Raw genomic sequence first — 17,452 nt, 5'->3', positions numbered from 1 at the left:
CAGTGGTGCTTTCTGTCTTGGAGGAGGTCATCCTGTACTTCTCCTTTCTGGTGTGAGTCATTATTTGTGCCTGTTATCTTTTCCTAACTAGGCCATCTGCTTGGATTATCCTTCTGCACCTGACTTTCATCTTACTGCCGACTTTGTGATTTTTGTTTTTTTTTTTTCACCCACAAACACCTACCTGCCCCAGTTGCCTTTTTAAGGTGGAGTGGAAACTTTTTTTTCTGTGTTCAAGTTGCATACCTTTAGTAGTCCTTTTTGATAAAAAGGGGTGGAAGTCCAGAGGTTGGTTTGAGATTTTAGAATTAACAGTCATGACTACACAATTAATTAATATAGATTTAATTTGTCATGATCACATGGAAAGGTGCAGATAATCTGAGAATAACGTGGCAGTCATGCTTCTTGTTAGCCATCTTCATTTTAAACAAACTCTTTACACAATCAGAGAGGGCTTCCGTTGTGTGCAGAATGTTCTGGCTCACTTGCTCCTAAAAGGAAACATAGTGGGTATGTGGGGCTGCTTGTGGTCTTTCTGCATAGAATTTCCTGGGAAACACTGAACATAGCTTGGTTTTAAGAGTTTCTCTAATGCAACCTCAATTGACTCTACAAGGGTTATCCATCTGGTAGCTTATGAGTGCTTTCCTCCTTTCCTGTTGGCAAATGGGATGAAATTCAGTAAGTCCAAATGCCAGGATTCTGCACCTACAACAGAGTGGTGCAGAGCACAGATATAACCTGGGAGAGGAGTGGCTGGAGAGCAGGCCTGCAGAAAAGGGTCTGAGGGTACTGGCCAGTGGCAGTCTTAGTATGAGGCAGCTGTGTGTCCTGGCAGCCAACTACATCCTGGGGTGCATCAAGCACAGCACATGGTCAGTAAGAAGAGGTGGTTATCCCACTGTATTCAGCATTGGTGCAGCCTCACCTGGAGTGCTGTGTGCAGTTCTGGGTCCCACAATGTAAGGCTGTTAAGGTACTCAAGTGCCTCCAGAGAGGAGCAACAAAGCTGGTGATGGGGCTGGAAGCATGTCCTGTGAGGAGCAGCTTCCTGAGAAAGGGAAACGGAGAGGGAGGCGCTAAGTTCTTCCCCGAGTATCCGGTGATAGGATGTGTGGGAATAGCTCAAAGCTGCACTGGGGAAGTTTGGTCTGGACCTTGTGAAGCATTTCTTTACCATGAGTCAAATAGCAGAACAGTTTTCTAGAGAGGTTGGGTGATGCTCAAAGCCTGTCAGTGTTTAAGAAGCATTTGCACAATGCCCTTAATAACATGCTCTAACTTTTGGCCAGCCCCAGATTTCTCAGGCAGTCGGATGAGATGATCATTGTAGGTCCCTTCCAACTGCCATAGTCTGTGCTAATCTACTCTTTCCTCCTGTGTCCAGCAACTTTGCTAGCATCACAAGAGTAATGTGCTGTTTCTTTGTGACTTAGAAGTGGTTTCTGGGCATACACAGGCACGCACATTCAGAATGGTAGACTGTAGGAAGAGGTACAGCAAATAGGGAAATAATCCTGTTTCTCGGACAAGCCTTTGGAAATTTGTTCAGCTTCAGCTAAATTTGTTCTGCCGGCCACCCAATAAGTTTTATTAGTATCAGACTCCAGACTATTCTCTTTAAATTAGTCAAAAGGCCAATGACTTTATTCAGACACAACAAGTTTTTTAAGTCTGTCATTAACAGTAGTAGTATGAAATGGAGAAAGTAAAATCCTCCAAAGAGCAAAAGAGCTTCTTCAAAATTTAGCTTATTTGCTTTGAAAATCACAAGCCAGCATTTCTAAAATGCTCTCCAGAAGAGAGGTGAGGTTTTTCATCCTAGAATAATAGTCTGCTCTTCCCAGGAACATCAGTGTCCTACCACCCATTTCCTGACTGAGTGCTATATAGATTTGGAAATCTAGGCAGTTAAGAAGAGATTGTGGAAAATTACCTGCCTGATTTCTTGTCATCTGCTATGTATGTGAGTTTTAGAAGAGCTGTTGGGATCAAAGCATCTTGACAGTGTGTTTTGGTTGTGTTGAATTTTCAGTTTTAAAATGAGTATTTTTTGTATTTTAGGAGGAGACTGCAGGTTCCTTATGCACTGTACACATTGCAGTGTGTTCCCACAGAATATATCACTTAGATAAAAGATGAGTGAAGAGAGACAAAAAAGAAGGAGAAATTAAGAGGCACAGAGGGGTGATGTGGCTTGTACCTGGTCACACTGAGGTCAGTAGCAGAGTTGGATTTTTTTGAGTCATGATCTAAATCAGTCTATCATACTCCAGAGGCCACAGAGATCACTCAGTATGAGTGAGCCATCAAAAACTTCACAGAAAGAAACCCAAACCAAACTTTTGATTTTTCATATATCCTTGCTTGCAGAAATAAGCATGTCAGCAACAGCTGAAGTACACGAAGTACATAGATTTACAGGCTATTTCTTATGGTTAGTTTCACAGAAAATGTGACAATGCCTTTAGTGCTGTAATTAGTTCAAGAGTAACTGGAGATTTGGGTCTACCAAAACTTTCAGGAGACAGTAATAACCCTCTGTAAAGATCCACAATGTAAAGTTCTCAACCAGGACACTGCAGCCCACAAACAGATTTAAATTATGTGCTTTCAGTGTTTTTATTTATACTAGTTAACAGAAGTGGGCTAGAACATGTGTTGTTTGTTCTGTATGACTATTAGCAGTTCTTGGGCATAATTTTGGTCAAGGCATATTAATATTATCCCAGAAAATTTGAGCAGGGTTCATGAATTAACAGTTTGGGATCTATTCTCAATAGGCAGTAGAGAGGGGCAGATAATTTAGCTCAATAGGCATGAGCTGTTCTCTGGCATTTGCCCTGAAGTTCAAAAAGTGGGTTCTGGCCCATTTTTTAAATTATATATATATATATAATTTATATATATCTGTATATATTTTATATACCTATATATATATCTATACATACCTATATATATTTTATATATACCTTTAAATTAGGTGTATGTACTGTGTCTTTGGGGGTTGGCTGAGTGAAATCATTCCCATCTTCCTTTCATCTCTTTTGCAGTCTGGTTCTATTTTGTCTTGATGCATCTAGGTATAACCTGATTTTTCCAGGAGATAAATTTATAGGGCTGGAAAAAATAGAACTGCAAAACTAAAGGACCTACAAAAAATAATTAGGAGGAAAATAGCAGTTTTATCAGTACTCTAAAGGAGAATAATCCACTGTGTCCTACTCTCTTCTTTAAGAATTCAGCAGCACTTGCTAACAGTAGTTGTCCCCTGGCTGAATACCCCATTTTAATCAGAGATTTTAGTAACTTCAACATCAGTGGATAACTTTATTTTTTACTTTGCACCTGTAGCCACTTGGAGACTATCTGTTAAAAAATAGAGGTAAAACCTTTCCTTATGTGGAAGCCAAAGTCTTATGCAGTGGTTTGGCTTGTGCATAGGAAGTGCTACAGTCAGTGATGATTTGAATGCACTTGTGCTCCTTAGCCTTTTTCCAGATGGCATCATCACCACATTTACAATGGCAAAATGCAGCAGGTCTCTGCACTTTGGCAAACTTCACAAGGTCCAGTATCTTTGTGCAAGCTGTCACCAGCCATTTAGGCCAAGAAGCCACATGTATGAACAAACAGATGCCCTCCTGACATTTGTGATGTTGGGCATCAGTATCCTCAGATGGAGAGATGGCTGCAAAGCCAGTTCTCTTTAGTGCTGCAAGCTAATGCGGGCAAATTTGTGATAATTAATTTCAGACCTGTGTTTGTCCACACAGCTAGTGATTCCTAGTAATCTTGCTAACTAATTAATGATACTAATGTAACAAATTTTGTTTGCAAATGCTGTATGTTTGTGTTGTAAGCTTTATGGATCTATTTTTTTACTATAAAGCAGAAAAATACTTTCTGAACTCTAAATTAAAAATATTTAAATTATGAGTCAAACTCTCATTAAAAATAAAGATTCTATTATAATCTAACAGCTTTGCAGCTAACTGTCTTAATATTTTGGAATGGAAAAGCTAAAAAGAACTTTTGATGAAAATCTTCTTCCAGTTTTAACTCTGACCAAGTAGCTGTTTTGGGAAGGGGTTGTTATTTTTTTTGGTGTTAAGTGTAAAGAGTCCTGCAGGTATTCCATTACTCCTTTCACCACTTTTTCCTGAATTTTTCAATGCTAGATTCTTTAATTTTATTGTGGTAGAGATCTCTAAATACTTTAGTCTGCTAGCTGTTCAAAAGAACCTACAGTACATGTACTAAAAAAAGGTATTTCATGGGTGCAAACTCTACAGCCTGCTCATTACAGAATTTATATTTCGATGAGTAAGGGCCCGGAAGATGCTAATGTAAGTATTTTAGCAAGGGTTTGTATTTCTCTGATAAACAGCACTCCCCTTCTGTTTGTGATCACAGGATGAAAGCTCTCTAAGCTTGTATATGTACATTTTTACTGCTACATCATGTAGTGTGCTCTTAAGATTGAGATCTCATTCCCCAGGAAGCATTTCTGTCTAAGATTAATTGCCCTTTTAAAATCAGTGTTTGATGTATTCCTTTGGCTATATCCTGACTCACTTTAACCCTCTTTGACCTGACCCCACTGACTATTACCGCCATGGCTGGAGCAGAAATCCTTCAGCCTGATGTATGCAGTACAGACTTGAGCCTGTGGTTTTTCACATCAATGGATTCAATTAGCTGAGTTTTTACTGATCAGCTTAGCAGAGGTTGAAGAATTTGTCAGACACGGAACAAAACTGCCCATACTTTGAATATAATTGAATAGCTCGTCTCAATTTTCACATGTAGTTTGCTTGTGAAGTTGTTTACTTTGTTAAATTACGTAATAATAATCTTGGAAGTAGCATTTTTTAAAAGGAAAAACCAGTTTATTTTTCTCTAGTTAAGTAGGGGAAGCCACAAAACATGAAATAACAGCCATTAAGCCTTGAATCTGTATGTGTCGCTTATCACTCTTCAGCCAAATGGTTTTAACCAGTGATTATGTCCCAATGTCCACTGTTGAATTTGGTGTATTAAACTGGGCAGATAAACTGGCAATTAGCAATATGGCTTGAAGACAAGTGAACATGCTGGTCTCTTCTGTATTGAGAGTGATTTTTCAGAAACAGTAATCCTTCTGTGCTTTGCTAGGAATAGGTCATCATTTGATTAGCTGAAAAATTCTTTGTAAAAGATGGACGGCCATTAGGATCACAGAATATTTGCAGGCATGATGTGAATTATAGTAACTTGAAAATGAAGTAAACTTGAGGTTGAAAGTTCAGGAATGCCATTAAAAACCTTTAAAAGTGTATGAATGTGCATATGCTTAGGGGATTTATAATATGATTGCATAGAGAATTTTTTATTTAATTGTTTGACATAATTGTGTTTTGAAAACAATGACATTATAAAAGTTCTCACAAACTATTAGTAACAATGTCTTTTACAGCAAATTTATTTGCTTTAGACCAAAACCTTTTATCAAATGGGATTTTTGGGGTGGTTTTTTTGTTTGTTTGTGTGTGTGTTTTGTTTTGTTTGGGTCCTCCCCCCCCCCCCCCCAAGAACCCTATTGATCATGTTTAGCTCCCTAGCTGTATAGAGAGCCCTGATCTCTGAAGGTCAGTTTTACACTGTTTGGAGGGAAGGGCAGCCTCAAATCTAATTAAGGGTATAGTGCATAAAAGGGTTAACTTCTGGTAAGTCAAGATGCCTGCTGTTCAAAAAAGGTACACAACTCTTAAAAGTGATTTAGCTCTCCTTCAACAATAGAAAACATATCATGGACAAGTTGGCCTCAATTTGTCACACATTCAAGTGTTTATCTTTTAATGCACACGCTGCCTGTTCCTCATGTATCGAAATGTGATGTGTGCCTGCTTGTTACATGGAACAGCAGCACGATTTACATTGAACTTTCTCACTTTGTTCACGTGTGAATGGCCAAACTTAATGCATTGAAGAAAATTGGTTTTTAAGCCTCAGCTGCTTGCTAACCCCAGCCTTTTATAAACTACCACAGGTTTATTGCTAGTTCAAAGACGAGGCTAACATACTGATGCTAAGGAAGAAGGGTTATAAGAATATTCCCTGGGAGTTTAGTCTTACCTTTTTTTTATTCTGCCTGAAGCTAGATGTTTGATGGGAAGCATCTTTGGCCTTGTAAGGTCTTCTATAAGATGTCAGATTTTTAAGGAAAGTAGTTTAGCGTTCTCTCATAAATTAGTTTGGGACTTATTCCAAGAACCACATTTTTAAAACTTCTATGAAATATACAAGAATAAAATAATTTAAAAGCAACAACAGCGAAGTTTAGTTAAGTAAATCTTAACCCATTTCCACCCTCTGCTTTTCCATTGAGTTGCATGAACTCTTTTACAAAAGGAAAAGTTCCCTTGTCTTTCATGGTGTTACTGTCAGTGTTAACTGTTTTGGGAAATTGTTAAAAATAGTCTGCTCAGGCTTAGTCTGCTTAATGGTGTTTCAGGCCAAATTCACTTTCTCTAAAAACATTTTGAGTACACTAGAAAAAAGGGTTTTTAGTTCATTTACATGCTTCCTGGCTCCTATGAGATTAGAAGTGTAAGCCAAGTTCTCATCTGCATCTTCAAAGCATCATAAACTTTTACTTGTGGTGATTACTTTAATCTGGTTTTTTTTGCTATGTTTCAGAAATGTGGCTATCTAACCTGAGGATAGATTTGAGGTAAAAGATGACAGAAAATAAAAAGAGACAAGGGTTGCATGGAAAAGAAAATTATGAATGGACTGATGCCAAATATTTGATTTCATCTCAGTATTTAGTCATATTTAATGTAGATGATGGTAATATTGCATATGGTAATATTGCACTTGTGTTTGGGGGATAGATAAGGTTGGATGGTGCCAGGGATAATCCAAGGAAGGTAAAAATTTAAGTATTGTGACAAAGAAAGTTTTGTCCTCTCCATTAAGTCACAGATGTCTAAATTCAAGTTGAGATGTTTATACCACGAGAAGATCACGAAGATACCAGCCAACTGGCCTGTGTCAAAGCCATGTAAAGAAGTAGAGCAGTAATTAAAGCTACATTAGTGGATATGAATTTAATATCAGTCCATATTTGTATCTTGCCTGGAGCTGGGCTTTTGTAGTCAGGTATCTGCAAGAATAGAGTTCACTGAAGTTGATACAGGTCTCGTTCTATCATAGCATTTTGGACAAGTAGTTCTTATGAGGAGCACTGGTAAGATGACATGAAGGCACTCTAAGGGTTAAATTGAGACAATATGAGGGACAAAACACTTCAGGATTGAGAGACTGATGTTTCTAACTCTTTATTTTGGAGAAGAGTTTAAAAAATCAACTTAGAAAAGATAGGTTGAACACTCTTGTTCTGTTATCTGTAGGTTGTTCAGTAAAGTATTAAAAAATAATATTCATTTTAAAAGGGATTTTAAAACAAAATACAGAGTTGTAGCTTTTATTTACCATACCCCAAACTGGAAACAGACAATTAGGAAAACAATGACCTTCAGTTTGAGCAATTGAACTCATGTTACTACTAAATGGTTAAAATGAGTGATATTGTCTTGTTGCTGACAGTTAACTAAATCTATGTCATGGCTTATTTATATTCATGTCAGGCAGTTTGAGTCTATCCAGGAACTGTCATTCTCCAAACCACGTCTTGTGTTAGGAACAATTCTTATTTCAGACACAGTATCATTTTGAGAAAGAAGTTTGTACTGAATAATGCACTGACCTTGTATTTCTGTGGGTGAGTTCTTCACCTGAAGTCAGCCTCAGTGGCTTTCCCCAGTGCTGGTGAGATATGTAGGCAGGAAGGAAAAGTCAGTCCTGTGCTTTCATGTCACATATCAGCATCTAAAATTTTTTGAGGTCAGAGGAACCTTTTGTTGTGGCTAGGCTATTGTAGAGTTGGCTTTGCAGAACTCTTTGTGTGTTCTTGCTCTTGGTCAGAGGATACTGAACAGCATATCTGCTGACATGATCCATTGTATTATCTGTGTGTCTCCTGAAACTAATCATCATTCCAACTTCAGGGAGAGGAAGAAAATAAGGATTTTGGTACTTTGTGTGGTTGAAGTGAGGTTAAAAGCATGTTAAGATTGCTATGGAAAATGAGTCACTTCTAGGAGTAGAGCCTACTGCTGTGGCAAGCAGGGTTGTGTTTGCACAAGATGGAATTCACAGAAAAGTAGGGACACCCTGGAATATGCTGGCTGAAACAGGCTAGTGTGAAACTTCTGGAAGCTCATAAGATTTTATTCCTAGTTAAAAAAATCTAAATTCAAACTAAAAAAACCCTGTGCACTTGAACATGTAGTAAACTTAGACCTTGAAGGTATGGTTTCTTAAGTATGAAATACTTGGTTTTAGTAAAGAGAACATTTGCTGTCTGAAGTACTTGTGCTGGGTTCATTTGAAGAGCAGAATATCATTTGGTCATGAGATTCCACCAAAATCGACTTTTTATGCACTTCCTATGAAATTACATAGGTATTGAGCTCTTGTTAGCACTCAGCTGATTAAGTACAATTTTTTCAGTATACAAATTAATTTTTCTATTGGATCTCTTTATATTGAGGTTGTCATCACTGTGGAATCAGAACACCTCGCACTATTTCTGTACCTTGCTCACTGTTACACATAAATGCCAGCAACTGGTTGCAGATGTTCCAGTTAGATTGGAGTTTATGGATGGAAAAGCCTGTAATAATATGTGTTAGTTTCTAATACTATTTTTAAAGGTACTGGAGAAAAATAAAGCATGAATATTTAGTTTATACATGGATTTAATTCATTCTGTAGCTATGGTTGCTCATTGAGCAAAGAAATATTTTGCCATGAATCAAAAAATATGTGGTATCTGCCTATAGTAAGTACTACAGAAGTGATGTGAAAATGTTTATAAATTCTCCCTAGCCTATTTTTTTTTTCGCATTTTATGAACACATGTTTTTTTTTTGTAGCACATACAATGAAAATAATTGTGAAGCTTGTTTTGTTGTAAATGGTATCCTATTGGACATTGGAACTGTTGGGACAGGTTACTATTAAACTAGGTAGATGCTCTTTGTCAAGCTTCAGGGCTAACAAATTAAACCATTGCTGACTTTATTGAGGTTTGAGGGGTTTTAGAGATGCTACCTATTTAAAAGTGCAAAAAGAGAAGTATGTTCATAAATATTTGTGTTTCGTTTCTGCTACCAGTGCTGAAGTCACTGGTGGAGAATTTCTTTAGACTATGAGGCTTGCAGGGGCTGGCTTGTCTCTGTAGGTCCTAGAATTTCCAACCTGAGGTGCATAGAGAGGAGAAGAATAACTTCAGCCAACTGTCCAGTGCTTTCCTACCACATGTGGTTACAAATTAGAGCACAGTCTTTGAATTTGCTTACTAATATAGAATAATCTTTTGTAAATAAATGCACAGTTGCCTGTGAGATCCTTGGTGCTAGACCAGAGGCCTAGCTTCCAAGAAGGAAATTTTCACTTTTGCTTACTGGAGATTTGGCCTTGCCCAGCTTTGGCTTCAGGCTTTTAAAACTGGGTCAGCAATATCATTCAGTAGCAAACTTAGTGGTTGCACACTGCATTACTCACACGAGACACATTACCGAAAGCTATATTTCTGTAAGTAATTTCCTATGAGATCTTTCAGAGGTAGATAAAATCTTTCCAGTGAAGTTGTTGGTGTGTGTCTTCAGATTCAGAGATGTCTGTGGCACCAGGTGCTGAGCACACACTGTTCTCCTGCCATATAATATCAGGAGCAGAAGAAAAGGGGAGGAAAGCAGCCACACCACAGTCACAAAAAGAAAATTCTGCTCCTTATAATGCTGTCCCAAGATCAGTTTTCCTACAATATGGCATAGCCTATTGTCAGGAATACCTTTAGTATCATCGTCTTCAGAGCATATGATATATTCTGAAGATAAGCAACCAAATGTCTATGGCTCACTTCACAGCTGGAAAAGCTGGCATCCAGTTGCACTATTATGTTGCACTATTAAAATGCTGCTACTGCATGAAAGTTGGTTGTGTTTACTCCTTATACATTTTAGTGTCCTTGTCTATAGTCCTGTGGCCTTGTACCACACAAGAAATGCATTGTTTGCCCTAGTTTGAAGTACCAGGTTCTATTTGCCTTTTCAGGGTTGTAAAGCCAATTTTATAAGCGGTGCTGCCCCTGATGACAGGCAGCTTCTAGGACTTGCTATGCAGAGAACTTGCATACTGAGGATTCTAATTGAGTACTCCAGGGGCACTTTTGCTAAAGCCTGAATATCTTGTATTGTCTATCTGTTAAGGGATTTAAGCCTACCAAATTGCCCTGACAGGTGATTGCTTGAGGCCACAAATCAGAAGGGAGGTATTTCATCCCACTAAAGAATTTTAAGTGGTACATCACAGATGTAGTCTGGCTAGAGGAGCTGTCTTGTGTAGGTGAAAGGGAGTATGTCATTGCACACTGGTGAGCATTGAGGTGCTAATCTGGATAAAAACTGGCTGAAGTAAGTACCTGTGACAGAGGCAGTGCCTTCTCACTATTCTGTTCTCAGGCACTTGAATCTGTCTCAAAACTAAACCAATCTTTTATGTCCATCTTCAGTTCTTTCTTTCAAATAATAACGTAACTCGGTAGAAAAATTTATTTAGACACATCAGTGCTCATGTGCAACCATCTGAATTGATGCGGAATAAGCTGATTTTCCTATTACTGAGTAGATTAGTTTGCAAGCAACAACTTACAAAGCTGAAGGAAAGAGAAAAACTTACTTATGATACCATGACATGGCACATCTTCCCATCTTCTCTGAAGGCTACAGGTTTTCTTGTTAGTTCTTCCGCTGTGTCTCGCTGATTCCTGGGTATTGAGGGGTTTAAAGGAAGCTGGGGATTAGCAACAGTGAATATTGTAGTTAGAGCATTCCCTTAAAGAAGAGAGAGTGGGCTCAAGCTGCCTCAGGTTGAGGAGAGCTTTGAGCCTCTCTCTCAAGGACTCACTTGAGAAGCAGCAGGCCACTCTCTCTTGCTTCCTCCCAGCAGATGCCTATCTGCAAAAGAGAGTCCTTTGCCAGTATTTCCTTGTAGTGGTTTCCTCATCAGGAGCACGGAGCCACCTTGTAGGTGACAGAGAAGCAGATCTCTTCTTAAGCCCTTCACTTCAGAGGTTCTCGTTTCTCTCCGTTTTCTCTGTAAAGCTGGAAAACCCTTCTGACTTTACATGATATGATTAATTAGCCTGAGTCTGGTCAACATTTTAAATGTTGCAGCCTTGAGTTAGGGTCTAAGTTAAGTTAGGTGAATGTCTCAAAAATGTCTTGGTACATAACATGTAAGCATAGTTATCTGCCTTCTGGAGATGGAATATTGTTCAGGTTTACCAAAAAGTGTTACCATCTGTGCTTAGAGCTTGCCTCTACTAACTTGAGGGGGCTACAGTACCTTCTCTATTGATACAGCCCCGCAAAGAAAGTGGTAAAAAAATAATTTAATCTTGGGACTACCACTCTGATAGATGACTTAATTAGTTTTCAGGGTTTTTTGGTACGGTTTTGTTTTGGTTTTTTTGTTGTTTTTTTTTTTTTGCAAATGCTGAAACAGTGTTTGTTACTTGAGCATCACTTCAGTAAAATAGAAGCACTCTGATTTTAAGGAGCACTATGAAAACTTATAAAACATAGATTGCTAAGCTTTTATTTTTCTTGTGTTTCTGCTTCATCTTACTCCCAAGAGTAATTTGAAGCAAAGGAAAAAAAATAATCTTAGGCCATGTGATAAATAACATGTAACTCAGTTCTGATAGGATTTTAAGAGGACAAAAAAAGCTGGGGAGGTTACTGGAAAACTTGAATTAGTGGTTTTGAGGAAATCCTGTTTATTTTTTCCCTACATTACTGAACATTATAGAATGGGTATTGACAGTAATAATATCATCAGGTCTGGACCCTGTGCACTGCAGATGAACAGTTATTTACTCTAATTTTCACAGGCATTATCCAATGATATAGAGAGGCATTACTTTGTAATTAGGTCATTTACATTTTATACCACTAATTTAAATATATGTTGTGTTTAGCAACTTGTACACTTTATAGCTGCATTTTGTCAGTTTAAAAAGGCTTCTTGTGATCATAGAACGTGGGTTGGGGAAGAAGAGGACAGCGGTTGGTGGGTCAAGATGCATCTAAAATCATGGAAAGAAAATAGTTTGCAAGTCTATTAATTTATTGTATCTCTAAAACAGGTGGATGAAGTTTTCATGATAGCTAGCAAATCATTCAGTACTCAGATCACAGTGGAAATGGATAATAATTAGACAGCTGTTGACAAGATAATATTTTTCAGTAATTGTTTTAGTGTATTTGCTGTTGGCAACTTTTTGCTATAAAAAGTAGAGAAGAGTCTATACGAGAGAGACTCTGATTTATAATCGGATGTGTGATGGAGAACATGAAAGTTGAGGAAAGTTTGGGTAAATGTGCCTTAAGTGAGAGTTTGTGGTTCATAGTAACAAAAGGAGAGAAGAATGTTGAAGTAAAAACAATGGATTTTGTGAAAGAAGGCTGCAGTAAATACAGAATTGGGAGATAAGATCTCTTCAGTCAAGCCTCAAGGGGAAAAGGAATTAAGGAGAAGTGATGCTTTGTCAGAGATAATACTAAAGCACAAACAATGCTAATGCAGAGATTTAGATTTTAATTAAACTGGTAAATTCTTCATTGACCTGTGAGGCTTTCTCAGTTTGCCAAGGAACAGAATAAAAGACTTGTATGAGAAAGGGACAAAGCTGGGTAAGGAACAAGGAACGTGAGACATCAAGATTACCTGCACTTCATTTTCAAGCAAGAGTAGGCACATGCACACACATACATATGTTGCACAGTAATGGAAGAGCCAAAAAAAATGTTTATCATTTATAAGCCTTTCCCTCCAACGGCAAGAAAATTATACTGGGGTTCTAAAGCTTTTCTTATATTTTGCAAGTTTGGGCTAAAAAGAGTCACATGCATTCTGTCATCTGGTTTTTTGTAAATTAGTTGTTTCTGGAAATTAAATAGTATTTTGAAACATTAAAAGAAGTCATTAGCTCACACCCACTTAAGGAATACCATAGGTAGGTTTTCATTTTAAAGGGTTAAATACATACATTTGGAGGTTACTTAAAAATATTTAGATGTTCCCTAACTTTCAAGAAGAAAGAAAACTGGTATTGTAAATTAATGAATGCACTACCACAACTGGGTTTCTGAGATCTTTTCTTTGGGAGTTAATTCTTTTGACAATCTGACTGGTAGTGTTTCAGCCCAATAAATACGTGTTTTGGCTAGAAATACCAGAAGTTGGTTTTTAAATAATGTGCTTTGTTGTCTGCAATAAAACCAGAAACCAGCAAGTGTTTATGCTTAATTTAGTGTGATAATGTGTATATTATGCCATTTAGAGAATCAAGGCTTTGTACAAAATATAACATATGTAGGTAACAAGTAACGAAAGTATAATGCTTTATTTTAAGCAAACATAACTGTCTGCTCTTGCAGGAAGAATTGTTTCTGGCATAAAGTCTACTACATGTTTAGGATGACTTTTTTACCAGCTGTCCGGGCATAGATAGCTGGTTATACTACAGACTTCTTCAGGCAGCTGTCAAATCATTTTGGCTACCAAACAAATGTGATTTCACCTGTGTTATAAACTAGAAATTACACTACAAGTGAGGCCACTGAATGCAAGAACCAATAGTACCTACACTTCTAGATTCTGCTCTCTTCCATGCAGCTCTTGGTCAGGATGGTGGTTTGTTCTGTTACAAAGACACTGGAGTGGGACATAAAATGCCAATTAGTGAATGCAGTGATACTTTTGAGTACTGAATGGGGATTTCACTGTGGTAGGTCCGTGTGAGAATGCCATAGTATAGAAAAAAATGAGTGAAAGGTCACTGCCTACTTTTCCCCCTGCTAACCATTATTTGAAGCATATTTCATATGCTCTTCTCATCCCTTGTCTCTGAAATAAATTTTCATTTTTTTGTTGTTTTAGTTCATGTCATGACTGTTATGTCAGTTGCTTTAGCTGGTTCCCATCATTTGAATCAAAGGATCAAAGTACTTGCATCCTCCGGGACAAGTATAAATAAAAAGAATTGAAATATTCTTAGAAAATACTCTTGTTATACTGGGAATAATTTGCTAACTTTGCTTTTCCAAGAGATGAAACTAAGTGAGAAAAAGCCGGTGCCAACTCTGCCTTCGGAGTAATTCTGAAATACTGCTAGTGATTTATGCAAATTATTCTTAGCAAAACAAGATTACTTCAGGAATAATGCATGTATTATATTACACATAGTCCAGCTCTTTCAGGAGATCACAGTATTAAGAATACAACTTATCAGTATGTTTTAGGAAGCTCAACATTTTAATCATGATCTGTGTAAAATTCATATGCCTTACAGCTGGGTGAGATGGATGTGCTTTAACTGGGTTGACAACAAGCTGGGATCACTGTAGGATTAAAAAAAGCCCCTCTTGCAACTAGTAAAGAAAAGTGGCACTTTCATTAAGTTTTACTTAATTCTGGTTTTGTCTTGGAATTAATTTTAACTCAAAGTTTCTGTTTTAGATGATACAAATCTCAGCTTTCTCCACACTGGTATTTCCTACTTTTCGTTCTGTTAAATGTTAAACTCTGTAACACCAATTAAATCTACCGTAAATTAAGTATGAGTAAATGTTTAATCTTCCTGTGAACTTTGAATGGTATACTAGTGGTTTCTCTTTTTCTTTGAATTAGATGGAGAGCAGAAGACTCAAGTGATGATTCATGGAATTGAGCCAATGCTGGAAACACCCATTCAGTGGCTAAGCGAACATATGAGCTATCCAGATAATTTTCTCCACATTAGTATCATTCCCCGACCTACTGATTGAAACTCAGCTGTATTCCTATGAGGATCATTCTCAAGCTGGAATTCTAAGGGCATGTCAACTTCTTGCTTCTGTCAGTCTTGACAGAGGCAGCCTGACCAGAAAAAAAGAAACCAACAAAAAGCCGAAACAAAACAAGAAGTCCTCACTGCTGTAAGCCAAACAGGAAGAGAGATCCTATCATCAGATAAGGGCAATTGGGCTGATCTTATTTTGCATCACTGCTGCGTTTGTTCACTGCTGTAATTAAATCAGTTGCGATATGAAAGAATTTACAGGACTTCTGCAAGTCTGCTGTTTTCTTGTAAAATATAATGAAGCTGAAACTGTCAGCCGAAGAGCAAATGGAAATATGCCACTTGATTGTATTTCTGATTAACAAATAAACAGGGCTGTTTCCTAAAGAGGTAATGTTTCAGCTTTGAGGGTGGAAACATTGGTTTAATTTTCTAGAAAGTTAGACACTGAGAGATTTGGTTACCAATAGCTTTTTGTAAAAGATCAAATTACTGTAAATCCATCTTTCCTTAATGAGAAGTTCATGTTTACAGTATGTGTATTGGTATGCAAATGATCTTTTAACTTTGATAACAAGCAGTGAGAGATTTTAAAGTAAGCCCGTGAGCATGTTTTGTCAGTTAAAAACATGCACAATTTAATAATTACAAATACTCTTGATTTGTATGCTGTCACTGAATACTCCAGTGTGTTTATTATTCAAACCAGTTTTCATAGACTAGCAACGATGTAGGATAATTTGTCTCAGGATTCGTCATGGCATTTCTTTGTGCTTGTCTAGTTTTTTTTTTCCTTTAAGAATATATTTTCTTAATTTACTTTTTAAAGTTTTTTTTTTAAAAAAAGCTACATGGATGTTGCAAACAGGATTGTATCCTGCTGTTTATTCCCATAGACTAGGAAACAGTTGAGTCGTAGAATGATGAACACATTGCTTTTTAATGATTTTGAATTTTGGAAAGCTGAGGCTTTTCCAAGCTAATACTTTCTTACATCTGTGGTCCCTGTGCAATCAGTCCACAATTTGGAAGCTTCTAATCTCATTGCACAGATTTTTTTCTTAGTGTAGCAGATGTATTTTTAGGTTATTGGATCATTTTGGTTTCTAAATGTTTGTTACCATTGCAGATGCTCCTCAAACTCTACCAATTTTTTTTTCTGCTGCACCAAATTCATCAAACTCTGTGCTCTATTGCTTTGTCTGCAGTTTGTGGCTGTTTGTGGCACAAAACTATGTTTATAGTAGACATATTATCCAATCTGTCAAATATTATCCAATATAAAGAAAGCATGATATTTTTCTTTCAAAAATAGTGGCTGTCGAAGCTCCTACTCACAGTCTTGGCTTGTAAATGTCCCGGTAATTCCCAGTGCTGTTCCCATTCGTTCCCATGCTCCCTTTATGGCAGGATACTTACCTGTATCTGAAAAAGAAGAAAATGAAAATCAGCCAAATGAACAAAAACCTCTTTCTGAAGCAAGAGGGGAAGGATCTCCATGGGTGAGGATAGTGTTGAGGCTAAGAAGAGCCCTGAGGGCAGAAAAAATCTGTAGACAGATTAGATACTGTTTTAAATGTTAATGAGGAAAATAGCATTAAGGAAATGGAAGGCTAAAGGTACTAATGAAACAAACCTATGCTGTATTCTGCAGGACATGAAGAATTTTTAAAACAAAACAAACCATGCTGGTCTGTGTTTATGCAGAATTGAAATATAATATTCTTATGGTGGGATGATTTGGTTAAGTTATTCTAATTTCCAGTTCTGTTTGGAATTTTTGTTACAGTGTTGGATTGGCATTTATAAACTTCCTTAGGCACACATATCTAAATATTTTGGAGATTTTCAAAGTCCTGCCAATGGATAAAGCAAATATTTTGTAGAGTCTTCATATTAAAAAAAAAAATCTTTTGTAGGGATAATTTTTCCATTAATCAGGATAAGAGGCAATACATTTCAAAAACTGTAGAGATTGTGTTTCCTTTGTTTTAAGGTAATCTGGAGTGAGTCACTGGCTATTTTAATATATTCTACACCAGCATTTTAAGTATACAGCTCTTCTTATGGCCCGTATTTGCCAGTAAATTCAACTTTAAGGCCTAGCATGGAACAAAGAAATAGCTTGGCTTTAAAACGTACTCTTTCCTCTTACTTTAACTATTTAAACTTTATTAAAAAATAAAACAAAAATTGAGTCTGTCTTTATTTCCAGCTAAATAATTATCTTTGTCATGGAATTATGAGTATTTACTTAATAAGTAGGAACTTCTTAGAAGAGCTTCTTAGAATATCATCACATATAGATTGGGTTCTGAATTAAAGCAGGTAGGTATCTATTCTGTGTTAAAATATCTGGTTTTGAGATAGGCATGGTGACATTTTGAAATGTCACACTAAACCTGAGTAATATCTCTTGAGAGAGAGGTAAAAAGACATTCAGAACTAGGTTTCAGATTTCTGTACTTTCACATTACACTGTCAAATTAG

At 37.1% G+C, this 17,452-nt stretch overlaps 1 protein-coding gene across 2 annotated transcripts in view; it reads left to right on the top strand.

The window, feature by feature from the left end:
* The window catches only part of ATG5 (autophagy related 5), a 73,251-nt gene extending 56,129 nt beyond the window's left edge, over nucleotides 1-17,122 (top strand). For both annotated transcript variants that reach the window (XM_084202276.1, XM_084202277.1), the window contains exon 8: nucleotides 14,812-17,122. In XM_084202276.1, the coding sequence (XP_084058402.1) occupies nucleotides 14,812-14,948 (137 nt within the window). In that variant the 3' untranslated portion in view covers nucleotides 14,949-17,122. The remainder of the gene's footprint in view (nucleotides 1-14,811) is intronic.
* Nucleotides 17,123-17,452: the final 330 nt, after the last annotated feature.

The sequence above is a fragment of the Fringilla coelebs genome (assembly GCF_963513975.1).
Source record: "Fringilla coelebs genome assembly, chromosome: 3".
Taxonomy (NCBI): domain Eukaryota; kingdom Metazoa; phylum Chordata; class Aves; order Passeriformes; family Fringillidae; genus Fringilla; species Fringilla coelebs.
The sequence above is the reverse complement of the archived record's forward strand: the minus strand, read 5'-3'. Positions and strand labels throughout refer to the sequence as shown.